General features: G+C 41.0%; 1 protein-coding gene across 1 annotated transcript in view; it reads left to right on the top strand.

The window, feature by feature from the left end:
* MAGI3 (membrane associated guanylate kinase, WW and PDZ domain containing 3) overlaps window positions 1-16712 on the top strand; it is a 53825-nt gene that overhangs the window by 18605 nt on the left and 18508 nt on the right. The window contains exons 2-8 of the mRNA XM_054293924.1: window positions 8243-8359; window positions 9775-9894; window positions 11260-11469; window positions 12740-12914; window positions 13692-13771; window positions 15176-15233; window positions 16276-16370. Of these exons, the coding sequence (XP_054149899.1) occupies window positions 8243-8359; window positions 9775-9894; window positions 11260-11469; window positions 12740-12914; window positions 13692-13771; window positions 15176-15233; window positions 16276-16370 (855 nt within the window). The remainder of the gene's footprint in view (window positions 1-8242; window positions 8360-9774; window positions 9895-11259; window positions 11470-12739; window positions 12915-13691; window positions 13772-15175; window positions 15234-16275; window positions 16371-16712) is intronic.

The following is a 16712-nucleotide window of genomic DNA, read 5'->3' as shown; positions in this document are numbered from 1 at the left end:
CTGACAGAAGGATTGGCAGTTTCTGCCAAGCACTATGACAGGTTAACCTGCACAGGTGTGCTGTGCGTGGTCCCTTGTTGCACTGTGACATGGAATAATATTAAATATCAGTAAGTTTGAGTTTGCACATAAGCTAGAGATTTCCAAAGGGAAGCATTAATATTAGAACAGTCAGGGGACTCAAGTAACATTTTGTTCAGTTGGATATGTTAATTGTGCTTTCCAGACCAAATGGATTTGTTTGCTGTCTCAGTAAAGCATTTTCTGTAGTGTGAATAAATTAAAACCTCACATTGTAAATTTAAGGGAATGAGTGGAAGATTATTTATAAATTGGGAAAAACAAGCCATAGTTAGCCCTAGGAAAATCATCTCCATTGTCCAGATTATTTGTCTTTGTTTTGGTGCTCCACTTTTCAATTAAGAGCAGACTAAATGATTTATGTATTACTGTAACCTGTGGCAGCTACAGAGGATTACTATTTCATGGCTGTAGCTTCACAGTGCAAGTGTTGCAGCAACAGATACTACTTACCCAGAATAGCCTCTGTAGTGTATTGAGCTGCACAATGATTAAAACTCAGCAAGGCCTTGAGTGCATAGTTAAGGAGTTTTAATAAAGTGCTATTGTTAAAACAATTTTATATTTTAAATTTTTTTACGTGTCTTTGTATTACAAGTTCTGATTGTTGCTTTGACCTTTTCTAGTGTTGTAACATCCTTTTAACATGTTTGAACCCATTGGTGTGTTGCTGTACCAGCTCTATCACTTGCATGGTGGTCTGAGTATATCATGATCAGGAAATGGCCTCAAGTTACACTTAGGCCAGGGTTCATACTAGGTGTTGGGACATTTTTTTCCATGGGAAGGGTTGTAAAGCTTTGGAACAGGCTGCCCAGGGAAGTGGTGGAGTCACTATCCCTGAAAGCATTCCAAGAAACATATGGATGTGGTACTTGAGGACATGGTTTAGTGGTGAACATAGTGGGTGCTGGTTGATGGTTGGACTTGATGACCTTAGAGTTCTTTTCCAACCTTAACAATTCCACGTTCTGTTCTGTTCAGCGTGTTTGATTCATCTGCTGTTGTGGTGTCAAAAGCCTATTTCCTTTTGTGCTTTACGTCCCTTTGTCACTTTGAGAGTCATAATTAGATCTTGTGAATCACATTTGGTTTTTGTGAGGTGTTTCAACCTCCCAGGCTGGGCTCAGGGATTTTTCCATGCATCCCTGTAAATCCTTTTCTCTGTCTCAAACCTGACAGCGGCAGAGGCTCACAGGGTGCAGTTTATCCGGATTCTTGTACTTTACCATCCCTGTTAATGCATCTGACTTGAAATGGAAATCATGGGCCAGTTAACCCCATTTTTGAAAATACAGCAAATCTTTATAAATAGGCAAAATGTTGTTAATCTGTTCAGTGTTTTTTCACTTCTTGAGAAAATATCAAATTAAGGGGAAGTCTCCATATATAATAAAAAATGTCAAACTTCCCTTGTGTAAAGTTATTTTGAATTTTTCTTTTTCCCCACTATAAGTTGAAGGAAATGGTTATGTGTGCATTTTATTTGAAGCCCATTCATTATTTTAAATTACTTGAGTTCTGTGTATATCTCCTTCAGTGTCTGATCTTCTATCAGAAACAGCTGCACAGACCTTTCAGCCTTGCTGTTCTCCCAGTTAATAATAGAACATTAAAATACTTGGCATTATCAGAGTAAACCCTGGTCACTGGTAATTCTCCTAACTGCATTCCCATAGTTAATGGATTTTTGTGTGCATGCGATGTATTACTGTAATCATATCTGATACCTGGTGTGTGTGAAGCTGGAGTCTGAAAGTTTTAACTACTTAACTCAAAAGAATTTTCATTTAAAAATCCTTAAGGTTGTAGCCAATTCATTAGGCTATGCAGGTTTTTTTACTGCCTGTGCAGGGCATAAAATCAACTTAAAATGCTGCCTTTCTGTGGAAGTCATGCACAGGCTGAGAATGTCTACAGATGCAACAAGATACAGAGAAGGAAAGTAGAGACCTGTGCTGGAGCCGTGTAACTGAGTAGTATTGCTGCCCTACATACGGGTTTCCAAATGCAGCTGATCTCAATTTCCTACTTTTTCCTTAGTTCCAAAGTGGTGCGTGACCCTGCCCTGCCATGTGCTGGCTGGGGATGCCCTGCGGAGGCATGGCCATGTCCCAGGAGCAGATGGAAGGGAAGGGGCTGGCATCTGCCCCGAGCTCTGCTGATGCTCTCCCTGCTCAGAATGTGTTTTGGCATGTGAGCTGAGTGCTTGTGCATTTAGGTGGTTTAAAAAAAAAAGCTGTTTGTTGCTGGTTGTTCTTAGACCAGAGCTGCCCTCTGTGGGTGCAGGAGAGTGTCCCCCCACCCTGCCCATGCATACGCTGGAGCAGGCAGGGAAATGAGCTCAGGGTAGGTGGCAAAAGGTTAACAACCTCTTGGTTTCACAGTGCTGGATCACAAAATCCCAGAATGGTTCAGTTTGAAAGAGACCTTAAGGATTGTCTCATTACATAGGCAGGGACACCTTCCACTAGACCAGGTTGCTCCATGCCCAGTCTAACCCAGCCTTGAACACTTTTCAGCCACAGCTTCTCTGAAGAACCTGTGCTAAGGCCTCAGCAACGTCATGGGGAGGAATTCCTTCCCTCTGGCAGTGGGAAGCCATTGGCCCTTGTCCTGCAGTTCAGGCTTATTCTTCATTTCCAAGCTTCTGTGGTTCTGGTACATCTGTGAACAATAGCAAGTGTTAACTGGGTACCAAGTGTTATTTTCATACACCGCCCGAATGGCACTGGCAGCTCTAGCTAGATTTTTTTTTTTCATGGCAGATAGGAACCCACCCATAGATACTCACACTCTAGAGCCTTCTGTTACAGGTGACTTTTTCGATGACAGAACTAAAATCCAGGAGGATTGTGTCCAAGCTCCCACTGTTTACATTTCATATGTTGTCCCTCTCAGCTCCAAGTATATTTTGGAATGAACAACGCGTGATTTGCCACTCCTTCTTGTGTTTCTCAAATACGTTTTGGTGACGTGCCTTTGAAAGGATATTTTAGTTATCTTCAGAACTTGAAATGCTTTAATGATGGAATTTCATGACCAAACACAATTTTTATATTAGTTTTCCACTGGTTTACTTACAGTGGCCAGGTTTATTGGGAGAATCTTTCCAACCCTGTAGGATTTCAAGGAAACAGCACAGAATCCTGAGATATTCAAGAATGTGGAATGAGGAGCTTTGTCTCTCTGAATTGGTCACCACCTCAACTGAGGATCTGAAGGCATCCTATGAAGGCTGGTGTTGAACACCTCTTAGATTTTAGTAATGAGTGATCTAAATCTGGAGGCTTAAAAAGTCAAAATTCATAGTTATTGGTGGTTCTGGAGTCGATTTTCTTGCTGGCAAAAGTAAGAAAATCCCCAAAGTCAACTGGGATGTACATTCTGTAATGGAGTTTGTGGTTACTTTATTTCCTTAATCTGGACAAACAGGTTTTCATTTCTTTCACTAGTACTGTAAACGCCCTGTCAGTATTTTGAGCAGTCTGGTAAATGATTTATTAATACTGTAATGCTTATCTCTACCATAATTTCTGTAAGTTAGGCAATATTACCAGGAATTTATTGGATGGTATATAGCAAACTGACTAAACAAGCCTTTTGGTATAACCCTGTCTTATATTTCTCAGCTTTCGGGTAGTAAATGAGTTTGGTTTAATGGATTATTGTGGCTGTGAAGAGCCTTGAAATGTAATGCTTCACCTGACAAGGAACTTGCCTACATTTTGAAGAAGCTGCTGTTTTTCAGGGAATGAGCAGAAGTTATTCTGAGTCCATAATGGGGCCAAGATCTCTTTTCCCACATGGGTCACTGGTTCAGGCATGGTAGTCACCTCACCTCCCAAAGTGGCCTGGATTTTCTTTTGGGAGGGAACTCGTCTCTTCCACAGGCTGAGTCCCAACTCGGGTTCCTACCTTCATTACCTGGAAGGGAGACAGGGAGGTGTTGAGTGTGAGAATGCCATGGAGCCCTTGGTGACCTGGGACACAAGCTGCCCGGCATTGCTGCTAGTCTCAGCCTTTCTCCTCAAAAATCCCAGGACTGTGGGCCCCCTTCCCTGAAGAAAAAGCAGGCTTCTGCACAGGAGTCCATCTATGCTTCTAACCCACAAAATGGGGAAGCACCTGCTGACTGGGTTGGACATTCTCAAAATGATCTAGTCTCTTTTCTGTATTAGTTGTAATAATTTGAACCTCGCACCTTCTCCTTGTGTTGAGAGCATAGGTGTGTATTTGCCAGGTCACAGTGAAGTACTTTCAGGTGAAGGATGGCAGCTACTTACGGCTGCATCACCACTGGATCTTTCCAACCTCTCTACATTTCATAAATGCAGTGATTCTCTTGCATGCTTGGAAATCATTCATTGTCCTCAGTGAATGCACGTGTTCAGATCTGGAACTTTTGTGAAATCATCGTATGTTAGTAGTTGTTGGGGAATATTATAAAGCCAATGTGTTACACAGTGATTCTAGCTTGTGTTTCCTAGCACTGCATCCCTGATTTGTGGAGCTGAACGTTTCTTTAAATGGTTTTTGCTTGATCACATCAAAAATCACTTAATCTCAGTGGGTGTATTGACAGCCCAGTTTAATTAAACAGTAGCTGTTTTCCACTTGATGAGCCCTGAGAATTCCTATTTTAGTTAGACTGTGAGTGAAATCATGGAGCTGCTTTATAGCTCTCAACGTATGTTTCACTGGAATTTTCATAGTCAATGGCCTATGGCAGCCACAGCTTATGTAACACATCATACAGCTGAGCCGAGCCCTTGGATACTCTGGGATTCTGTTCACAGTGTGGAATTCTGAATGTACCAGATGATACTCTGGTTACATTTCTCCTCTGCTATGTTCTGAGTGAGAAAACAAAATTGCATCTCAGTATGTAATATCTCCAATTTTCACCCTGTGCTGTTCAAACTCCCCTGGGGGACGGGAGTGAGGAGACTTGGGGGGTGGAATTAAGGGGATCAGCAGGAGGTGGCGGCAGATCGCTGCGGGCTGGGCCGGGAGAGCTCCCTCCTGCCCGGTCCTTGAACTGTGGGGGCTGTGTTTTGGTGGATGAGAGGCTGGGTGTGCCCTGGCTACATGCACTGGGACCCACCCAGAAACCAACCCTAGCCCCAGCCCCCTTTTGTCCCCTTAATTTGTCTCCCTAATTCACAATGCTGTGTTTTGCTGCACTGGCACTTGGGCCTTTTTTTTTTTTTCTGCAGCCACTTAATTCTCCTCCCCCAACTCCAGTGGGCATATCCTCATCTGATCAGTCCTTTTTGGTTAATTTAAATTAAAACTGAAAACAAGAGGCTTGTGCTTGTTCATCTGGCAGAACCTGAGTGGTATAAAGTACATTATTCCTCTTGACTGGTCCCTGTGTTGCTGGTGTCATCCTTTAGAAGCAGCTCAGCAGCACAGCAAACACCAACCCAACGTTTATCAGGTCATTTTGGAGAGGCTGATACATGAGGTTTTCCTAAAATCCTGTGTGAAAAAATGTAAAAGAAGCACGCTCAGCTCCTGGCGGGAAAATAATCTTACTTTTGCCAGAGGTCGCCTAAAGCATCCTTACAATTGCTTTATTTTTCTGCTTTCTAATGCACACCATCCTCTCTGTGAATTTCTGTAACTTTTCCTCTGCCCGCTATTTTGTTTGACTTTTTTCTGTTTTCGCCAGGCAATCCCGTCAGTCTTCAATTCAGTCATCTTGGTCTCACAATATAGTGTAGTCTCTAAACTTTTAATATGAAGATTAATCCCTCAACGTTGGTGTATCCTTAGTAGCAGCCTTGCCTTTATTTTGTCTTTAAACTGAGTTGATATTTATTGAAAAGGGTTTATAAGCTTTTAAAATTTTAGACATGAAGAGGGAAAGATCAGTGAGTAAATAAAGTCTGTAGTTCTACATCCAGAACAGATTCTCACATATTGACTGGTTTTTCCAATGTGCAGTACTCTGAAAGTAGCTGATGAACAGATCCATCTGCCTCAGTGAAATGTAAGTGTATTGATCTGCCTAAGAGAAATATGCTGAGATTGCTGAAGTGCATATCTGGCTTTGACAAGGAGATGGATGGACCATTTTAGCAGCAAAACATTTTTTTTAATGTTGAGGAACTATCTTGTCTGCAAAGAATAAAGTAATTTGTAGTAACGACGGGAAAATACTTTTCTTGCTGGAGATTACCCCATTTGTTTTCATATTCCACGATGTGTTGTGCTCCTTATGCTGCAGGAAGCAAATCCAAAATTTTATGAGGAACAGTTCATGCTGGTGAAATAGGGAATTGAGGTGGGGACTGTGGAGTTGTAGTGCGTTCCTGGGAAGGGGTTGGTTGGAGAACTGCATTAGTGGGAATTGCTGTTGTTTGTGTAATTGCTGGACAGCCACAAGGATGATGCTGAGGTGTTGTCCTAATACTGCAAAATGCCTTTTATGTGTTTGGAAGTAATTTTTATATAAATGATGGTATTTAAGGAGATGAGAAGTTGATTTCATTTGGAGCTCAGGACTTGTGTTCAGCACAGGATGTGCTGCTTGTTCAGAGGGTGTGCTGGGCTTATTCTCTCCTTGCATGAGGGTTTAAGGTGATTTTGTAATCTGTGGACATCACTGACCTCTCTGAAGGGCTGATAGATAATCTTAGTTCTATTTTGAAATACTCATCATGACATGGTTTTGTTTGTAGGGAAGAAGGTGCAGGTTGAAATTCAGTTTGCTTTTGGTGAGTGGTGGTTGCTGAGGGTATGTTTGAGAGTTGAGAACAAGATGTGGAATGCCTTCACTTTGGCTAAAAGGGAAGGGAAAGTATAAACTTGCCACAACCAAAACACGCAACCAGCTTTGCAGAAGTGACACATGGTTGGGAAAACTTGGTTAGTGGTGGGAGGATTTTGATGGTTTGGATTTTTTCCAAATTTTACATGTATGTAGGTACGGTAATGGGTTGAAGATGTAGGTGAATGGGCCTTGTATGAGGACTGCTGTGGGGTCTGTGATCTGTTTGAGGTGGTCTCGTTGACAACTTTGAGCTCATAGGCTTCAAAGGCTCCTGTCAGAAATGCTTCTGGGGCAGGTTTAGGTGTTTCATAACCTGTTGGTGATGTAATTTTACAGGAGCAGTTGTCTGTTCCAGCCTTTTTCCCTGCTGTTGTGCTACACCAGCATCCATCTGCTGCTGCCCATCTCCTTCTCTAGGTTTGGAGACAAAGGTTGAGCTTTTTCCCTAAAGCCCTGAGTGTTCTGCTGTAGTGCGTAACTTAAATTTACCAAGGTCACTGAACCCTATTTACTGTGTTTTCTAGGAGGCTGACAGGGTACAAAAGATTGGTTTGTACCCTCCTGTCTGAAGGATGAAGCAGTAATACAAGAGCTCAGTTATTTGTGTGCTGAAGGGGCCGTGGTTCTCCAGTGATGTGACAGATTCACTAATGATATCTGACAGAAGTATTGTAAAGGACTAACTGTAAAAAAACCCAACTCCCTTCTATTATGCAATGTTTTTAAGAAGGAAATATTTTCTTTTTATAATTTGAAGAATGCAAGTTCCCATGTGACAAAATATTGAACTCAGGTGACTGGTGAGTAGGTGTAAATTGAGCGGAAACTACTTCAAAATGCAGTTAAATAGTTTCTTGTCTGTAGAGACTTTGAATTTTGATAATAGGTTTTGTATTTTAATACTTTATATTGATTTTCAAACAATTCCAGACTATTGTCGCTGCCTTGTTTGGGAGATGAGGGGGAATGGTTGTTAGTCAGCTCTGCTGAAAACCGCAGTGCCAGAAGAAATTCTTCCCTGTGACGGTGGTGAGGCCCTGGCACAGGGCGCCCGGAGAAGCTGTGGCTGCCCCATCTCTGGCAGCATTCAAGGCCAGGTTGGATGGGGCTTGGAGCAATCTGGGATAGTGGAAGGTGTCCCTGCCCATGGCAAGGGGTGAAACAAGATGAGCTTTAAGGTTCCTTTCTGACACAAACTATTCTGGGATTCTGTGATTTGATAGCACAAAATTATATTTTCCATCAAGGTTGTTGTATTTAAAACAACGCAACTCTTCCAGCTGCGTGCTTTTTCAGAAACTACTATAGCAGTAAAACACAGTTCTTATTGTGAGATCCTGCTTTACAGATTATTCTAATTTATTCTTTTTTCTTTCTAAGGAAAAGTCATCAACAAGGACTTGCGCCACTACCTAAGCCTTCAGTTCCAGAAGGGCTCGATAGACCACAAACTTCAGCAAGTGATCAGAGACAATCTCTATTTGAGAACCATCCCTTGTAAGTATGTAAAGATCAGCCTCATTTCATCTGTTCCTGCTAACTCCCACATAATTTATGAGTTTGAAATACCTTCTCTCTTAATCTGTTTTAGATTTTACCTTGTAGTGGAGACTTCTGGCTTTGCTACAGTAGCTTCACATCTGAAGTTGCCATGGATTGGTGCAGCCAGTATGGACTGAAAACCAGCAAAAACTTGAGAATTCAAAGTTCAGATTGTTTCAGTAATATCTGTGTGTGGCTCTTCACAAATTTGTCAGTAGTTGTTAGAATGGCTCAGCCACCACAAGAAATAAATCTTTCTCAGCATGATCAAGCAGAGCCAAAACATCCTGAATTTTGTCAATGTGTTACAGTTTTTTTCTTCACAAAGAGCAAACTGAGGCCTTGAGTGTCAAGTGCATTTGGCAGAGCAGGGCAGCTGGAAGGAGGGTGGGAGGAGGGATTGGGTGCAGAAGGGGTGACAGTGGCAGAACGTACAGGCAGATTGTTTGCTCATCCTAAGAAGACTGATTAAAAAGGCTCATCATTGACTGTTTAAATATTCATTACACTAAAAACTTTGTCAAGTAAAGTTTTTGTATCTACAGGAATTCTACTCTCTTTTCTCTGAGCACACCTGAGAGTTAGTGGCTTTCTTAAACTGCATTTCATTATTACTAGCTTTTATTTACTAGCCCTTGTTTATGCTGCTGCCTGAAAAAAATGATACATGCTTTTAAAATGCTATTAGGTTGTAGGCAGTAATGAATTGTAATGAATCAATGAAGTTCTTTCAGGAGAGCTTTAATTAAGCTGTTATAACTATGGGAGGCTTGTTGTTATAGACAAAACACTTTGAGAACCTCTGCATTAACACAGCAGTTTACTGATAAAGTTTACCTTCAGCCAGAGGTTGGAGTGTGGCTGAATTATACCTTGAATCATAGGTTAAAAAATAAATTCTGTGCTGAGTTATGGATTCGGTGGCCCAAAAATCAAATGTGCTTAGTCATGATGACCTCATTGCAAATTAGAGAGTTGGTGCTGGTGGAAATAGGGAAAGATGCAACACCCTTACAGCTGGGTTAAAATAAAATAACCCAGTCTGGGATTGCATGTCGTCAGCTGCCACAAAAGTTGTTTTTGGTTCACTGACCATGAGAAAGAATTCTCTATTAATTGCCACCTCACCGAGCTGCTTCTCTCCTCCTCCCCCAATACCAGAAGTGTCCTTCCTGTATAATTTACTGTCTCAGTTTTTATATGTTATTGTTCACTTGCTTACCAAGAGTCGTTTTAACTCTTACTGAAGTGACATAATATTTGTATAAAGATTTGAAAATACATTGTTTTTACTGACCTGTACAGCAGGCAGCATTTGGTAACAAGCAGCATTTATGTGTCTTACAAGAGTGTTTTCTCTGTCTTTGCAGGCACTACAAGGGCTCCCAGAGATGGGGAGGTCCCTGGGGTAGACTATAATTTCATTCCTGTTGAGCAGTTTAAAGCATTGGAAGAAAGTGGAGCCTTACTAGAAAGTGGAACATATGATGGTATGTCAGTGATGTTTCATGGAATGGGAATAAGGACCCAAAACTTGTGTCCAGGTGTAGCTCCTTGTGGTACCAGCTTTCCTGCTCACTTGATGGTCATGACAGTAGTAGAGAGACAATAATTAGTCTGTTTTTGGATTACTGTGAAAAGGAGGAGCAATCTTGGTTTAAATCTTTCTAATAATCTGCAGATTGTCCTTTCAACTACTCTTAATCCTGCCAGATTATTTTCACTCTTGCGTTTTTGCGAAGCATTCTGAAAGGGTTTGTTTGTGCCTGGTACAAATTTAAGAGAATTTAGTCAATTTTGTGTACACCTCAGAGAACGGAGCCATGTTCTCCTCTCAGGTGTGCATCAAAAAGACAAACGGCAAGAGAAATTCTGACCCTTTCAATGAAAAGTTGAACAGCACTAGATCAGATTGTAGGAAAGTTGGGTTTGTTAAATGTGTTGAGGAAAAACATTGTAATGGAGATGGTGATCAATTTCGTGAAAGGCTCTGTGCCTCTTGTTTTCCTTATCCCACACTATCTGTTAATATTGTCCAGTCTGTGGAAATCTAGTAAACAAATTTAGGCTAAACTAGTAGGTTTTTTTCTTTATCCCTGAGCTGCACTTTATCTGACTGTCCCCTCTCTGAGCCTTGCCCTTGCTTGATATTTGCAGAAGGGTTTTCTTTCTATGTGTATTTCCATGGTCAAAACTGTATCCAGGCACGAAAAGTTACTCCAGCAGGAATTCTGGGAAGCTTCCTTGCTTTGTGCTCAGTTCCCTAATAAAAATCATATGAGCAGTCAGGAGAGAGGTCAATTGCTGAAATTCTTTTCCAGAAAACAGCAGATGATTCCTTTGTACTTCAGATTAAAATATTGAAGGAAAAATCTGTTCTTTTTTCTGACGTAAAAATGTCAGCCTATTGATATGAAAATGTTGATATGAAGCCATATCAACATCTTTGTTTTGCAAGTGTATTGTCAGTAGAAAATTGCAAGTGTAAAAATCAATTACTTGTTAACTGGTTTTATGGAAACAAATGCCTTGTGTCTGCGTAAAAGTAATTTGCTTTTTGACTTCAATATTTCTGTTGCTCTGAATCCATCTATTTCTTTAGAAAATTTGTAGCAGGATAAAAGTTTTCAGATAACCTCTTGTTTTCTGACAATTAGTGCTGCATTAGCAAGAAGTCAGTGTATGAATAAATAGACTTTGACTGTTGATTGGGTTTTGGTAGTGCCAATGTCTTCTTTGAGGCTTTAAAATGTCACCAAAATACATTTGTGTGGGCACTAAACTGGTAACAGCCACTGCTAGTGCCTTCAGCAGTATCTGTGCTTCAGTGCTCCTGATTTCTGTCTCATTTTCAGGTAATTTTTATGGTACTCCAAAGCCTCCAGCAGAGCCCAGCCCCTTTCAGCCTGATCCAGTGGATCAAGTTCTTTTTGACAATGATTTTGATACTGAATCGCAGAGGAAAAGAACCACATCCGTCAGCAAAATGCAAAGGATGGAAAGTTCTCTCCCTGAGGAGGAGGAAGAGGAAGAAAAGGAAGCAGTTAATGGCAGTGGAGGGATAGGTTGGTTGACAAGGGGAGAAATTCCCTGGAGTATTGTATGAATGGATAAGGACTATACAAAAAACATTTGTGCTTCCTTAGTTTAGGTGAAGTATGAAGGCAGTTTCTGTTCAGACTGGTGCTTCTATTTGATTTTGAGATGACCTTTTAAAAAGAACCAGCTGTTATCCCAGCCAGATGTGCAGTTGCATCATAAAATGCACTGCTGGTCAAGAACATGTGGTGCTGGATATGGACCAGGGCCAGTTACACGAGCAGGAAGGAAAAATTTGTCCAGTCTTGAAATAACAGAGTCCTTCACAGTGTAGAATTCATACCCTGAAAATGTTACTGTTGAATTTTGAGGCAATCACTGAATTTGTACACAGGAGATTTTAAGGCAGTGATTGGTTGAAGGGGCAACATAAAATTTTCAGATTTTGCCTAGGGAAACTGTCATACAACCTGAAATCACCCAAGGGGGAGCTTGTAGTGAGAAACAAAGCCAAGCATGTGGAGACTGGAGTGGTGTCCAGCAGGACCTTTCTGGGATTGGCAAGATGCCCTTTTCCTTTTGCTGCCATGGTTACTCATCTGGAGGGGGGCAAATTGATGGTGGAGAGGAACTGTCACATTGCATTTGCAGTTGATCCTGTGTGTGACTGTTTAGGACAGTGTTACACTGACCAGACCTGACCTAGTCTTGTCATCTTCAGGGCTGGCAACACCGCAGAGGGGCCAATGGTCAGGCTGGTGGTTGGGTGAAGGTCGTGGACATTGTCATGTCACAGAGGGTATCAAGCATAACCTCAGTTCTGAAGGATAGAGACTTCTACTTCAAGTTTCCTGCCGGAATTTTTGGGATCTTTTTTCTAGTTGTGGCTTGTAGCAAGGTGTTGTTTATTTTACTGGCAGTTTGGGTCTTCTCTACATTTCCTTCTGATTCTTTGAGGAATATTAGTAGGATTTTTTGATTGTTTTAAGGCATTACAAACACTGTTCTCTCTGTAGAAATGGCAACAGAACATAGTAAACTTGGATTTCTGCCAGTGTTGATTTTTCAGAGTAGGCTCAGGCACATAATACAAGGTTAATTCTATTTGGCAGGGGAAGAGCAGAGTTCAGTGTTTTCATGTCAGCTTTTTGAACTTCACAGCTGAAAAAAAACGTGAAAAAATGCACATCACATAGAGAGACATGTTTGACATCCACTCGTAGCCAGATTAAGAGGGTGGTTCTTTGTGAGAAACAACATAAGCATCTGACAAACACTTTCCCTGAACAACTGCAGAAAACAAAGAAAAACATTCAGATTCTCCTGACTGGATGAAACCTGTTCCCAGCTACAACCAGACAAGCAGCAACATGGACTTCAGAAATTATTTGTCAAGGGATGAGACCCTGGAACCACTACCCAAGAACTGGGAAATGGCCTACACGGATACTGGCATGATCTACTTCATTGAGTGAGTAACTCAACTCCTTGGAGGAGACAAATGCTGGTGGCTGCAGTCTGGAAAGCTTGCTCTTTCACCTCTCTTCTTCTCGTGCTGCTTCTGTTTCTTTATGAAATTTACTATTTTCCTGCTGTTACACTCCTTACTCATTGAATGCTCGGTACAATTCCCGTTGTGCAGGAAGACCTTATGGTTCCGCCTGCAAAGTCAGTTTGTTTTTTCTAAGTTTTGTATCTCACAAATACAAAGCTGGCTGAGTATTGCTAAGTGACACGTGACATGGAAACCTTCTCTATGTCAAATTTCCCTGAAATTTGAGACCTTGTTTAGCTTCTCTTCTCTGCTTGTGTTCCTTGGCTGGGAATGCGTGTTTCAAAATACAAATAGCCCAGATGAAAGCCCAGGGTAGGAAAGTAGCTTTTGTGTGCACGTGTAAAACTGCCTCATTTATGAGTTCTAAGGCAAAAATGAAACAGAAACCTTCCTGAGAGTTTAGCATATGAGGAGGCTAGACATTTTTTTTTCCTATCAGGTAGAAACAGCTGCTGTTCCCATATGAGCTTTTGGGGGGCTGGGGGGAGGATCTCTGCCTCTAACACTTCCTGTGTGCCCTGGAGAGTCTCCAGTGTGCTGGTGCCTTTTCTTTTTAGCATTTTGTGATGTGATTGAGGCACAAATAAAGGTTGTATTATCTAAAGTCTACATTTTCCTACAATAGTAAATACTTGAAGGAAAGTTTCTTCAGTGTGAGAGAGTTCTCTTACTGGCATGTGTTCTGCTCTACAGTCACAACACCAAGACAACGACATGGCTTGATCCCCGACTCTGTAAGAAGGCCAAAGCTCCTGAAGATTGTGAAGATGGAGGTGAGATGTTCAGAATGCATTTGCCACCTGTCACTGATAAATGTATGAGTTTATTCCAACTGGATACAGTCCATTACTTCTGTGGAAAAAGCTTCTCCCGGGTAGATGTGACTCTGGAGCTGGCAGCATAGTACTGAGTGTCACCTGTTTGGTGGCAGTAGGAATTTACATAGGACTGGGGGGGCTGGGGGGAGGACCTGTGCCTCTAACACTTGCTGGTGTATTTTCCCTGAAATAGTAGAATCTGGCCAAACAAAAGGTGTATCTACATTCCTGAGCAGAATATGAGATGTTTTGTTCCAGTGTCATTCTTAAGGAGAAAGCTCCACGTGAGTGATGATCTCACTGGAAACAGTTGTATAGGAGGAATATGGCAGAAGAAGGTCCATAAGTAACAGAATATAGGAATAACAAAGAAGGTGTGGCAAAATACATATTGCTGATGATAACTATTGCATATGACATAGTATTTGAATGCAGAAGCTAAGGGAGCAATCTGACTGATTGATTTAAATTCCTTCAAGACTTCCAGGTGAGTAGCCTCCAGGCAATTTCTGCAACCATTTTCTACACAGGTGGGCAATTTAGTCTGCTAGGAAAGAGTATCAGGTAGCTCTGTCTTCAGCAAATGCCTGACATGTTCCAAAAGCTGAAGCAGGCTCAGAATGACGTGTCATCCTCCAAAATTGCCCAGCCTAACAGCCATGTCTCCATAATGAAGCCAGCTGGAGCAATGGCTGCATACTGCTGCTTATTAAACGTACATGCAGCTCTTTAAACAGAGATGCAGGATATCCAAATGAACAATGTATAAATTAATGGACCCATTGGGTCTTTAGTCAGACCCTGTGGAGCAATACTGGTATTAGTAATTGGTAACATGCTGTCATGTGCTAGGGAAAGTCCTATTATTGTCAAACTTAGGGCACCCTCAAACAAGATTGCAGGGCAAATTTATCCTTAAAATGTCTGGCTGACTATATTCATTATTCTAATATTTAAATTTCCATGGTCAAGATAACTAGAACAATAAACTTGATAAGCTGACCTCTGTGGTAACTGCTTATTACCTTCAGTCAGTCATGCACTGCTGGCACCCTCTTACCAGATGCTGAATTTGCCATAAAAAGGAGCCTTTTGCATGTAATTTTCAGTACAGACAGGTCTTTAAGTTTATTATATGTTTTAAGTTGTGTGATTTCATTGAATACAAGGCTCATTATTTAGTGCAAGAAGGAGTAAGAGTTGCAGGGCTTCAGATTCCTTTTACCTATCATCCAGGAAGAAAACGAGACCTGAATTTTCCTCATATTTTTCATAAGCCTAGGTGTTCTTTAATGAAAACTCTGATATTTGTGGATAGTTTTTCCCCTGTAATGGAAAATTCGGTCTTTCTGATTGCAGAACTTCCTTATGGATGGGAGAAAATAGAAGACCCTCAATATGGGACATATTACGTTGAGTAAGTGCTAATTATTGATTTGGCATACATAAAAAATTGAGCATGAAACTCTGAAGTCCTTGATCCCCAGTAAGTAGAGATTGTAATGCAATGAAAGGCCGGGGTGGACAGGGCTAGGAACAATCTGGTCTAGTATCAATACTCGTGGCAGGGGGTGGAAGTGCTGGATGGGCTTTAAGGTTCCTTCCAGTCCAAGACATTCTGTGATTCTGTGAAACTATTAAATATATCCAGGAAAAACAGTTCTTGGGTTGCAAACTCATGGCATAAACTTCTGGTAGTATGGGCATGAGGGAAAATCCACAGTGTGACCTTAAAGACTTAAGGACTGTTTTTCATTTGGGGAAAGAAAGCAATTTGCAACCAAAATAATTTATAGATGGAAATGAGCTCATATCATTTTTCTTAGGTTAACAAAAACAGAGTCACTTGACTTAAGAGTAGCACCTGATAACTTTAAAAGAGTAAAAATAACTTGTAGATAATTGCTGTCTTCAAAAAGTCAAGTCAATAACCACCAAACTGCTGCAGGAGCTCTTTTGAATCTCCTTCAGGCCAGAGGAAATTAAATCTCTCCTTAACCATGGAGAAGAAAAATGGTAGAGTTGAAAATGTAGCTTCAGAGAACGAGCAAACATTTTTCACTTAGCAAAATTTGAATTATGCTCAAATTCGTTGGTTTTCCCCTCCTATGCTGTACTTCTCTATCATCTGCTAGGGAAAAGGTGATGCCTGAGTTTGTAAATAGTATAGGTCGATGGGTCAAGAGAAAAAGCAGATTTGCTCAGATCTAAACTATCACAACTCTGCCTGGCAATTAAAGGAAGTAAAATTTTATTTGCCTCAAAGTAAGTAAACCACTGGAAGAGTGAGCATATTTTCAGTATTAGTTATGAGAGGTTTTTTGTTCATTTCTCCAGAGCATTCATCTGACATAATAAAAAACAGTGTTTGTAGATGTGTTTTTTTGGGATTGTCTTTTTTGGGAAGGAGTCAGAATGTTTTCTGTTGAAATCCTGACCTACCTTTTGTATGTCTGCAGTCATATTAACCAGAAAACTCAGTTTGAAAACCCAGTATTGGAAGCCAAAAGGAAAAAACAGCTAGGACATACTGATGCTGGCCCTTCCAAATCAGGTATCACTGAATATTGTGTTCTTTGTCACATATATTTTTATCTGCAAGTATGCTTTATAAAAATCCCGTTCTGGAATTCACGAAGGCATCGGCCTTGTCTTTTTGCTAGCCATTGCGATGTTACCCTCCAAGATCTTTTGGGTTTTTTGAAGGATTTTTTCATGTTAAAATTGAACTGACACATTAAGACTGCTTCTAAATAATTTTGGTTGTTCTGAAGCCGGTTCTCATAAACAGCTTTGGAATATCTGGAGGGTTAGAAGAGCCATCTGGAAGTGCAGGTAAAGCCACACCTGGACTTTTTATGCTTTTGATCTACTTTAAGCTTGGTATTCAAGGACA

Source organism: Melozone crissalis, unplaced genomic scaffold (assembly GCF_028551555.1).
Source record: "Melozone crissalis strain CALT ecotype California unplaced genomic scaffold, PUWL_Pcris_2 ptg000198l_1, whole genome shotgun sequence".
Classification (NCBI taxonomy): domain Eukaryota; kingdom Metazoa; phylum Chordata; class Aves; order Passeriformes; family Passerellidae; genus Melozone; species Melozone crissalis.
This window is presented reverse-complemented; position numbering and strand designations above follow the sequence as displayed.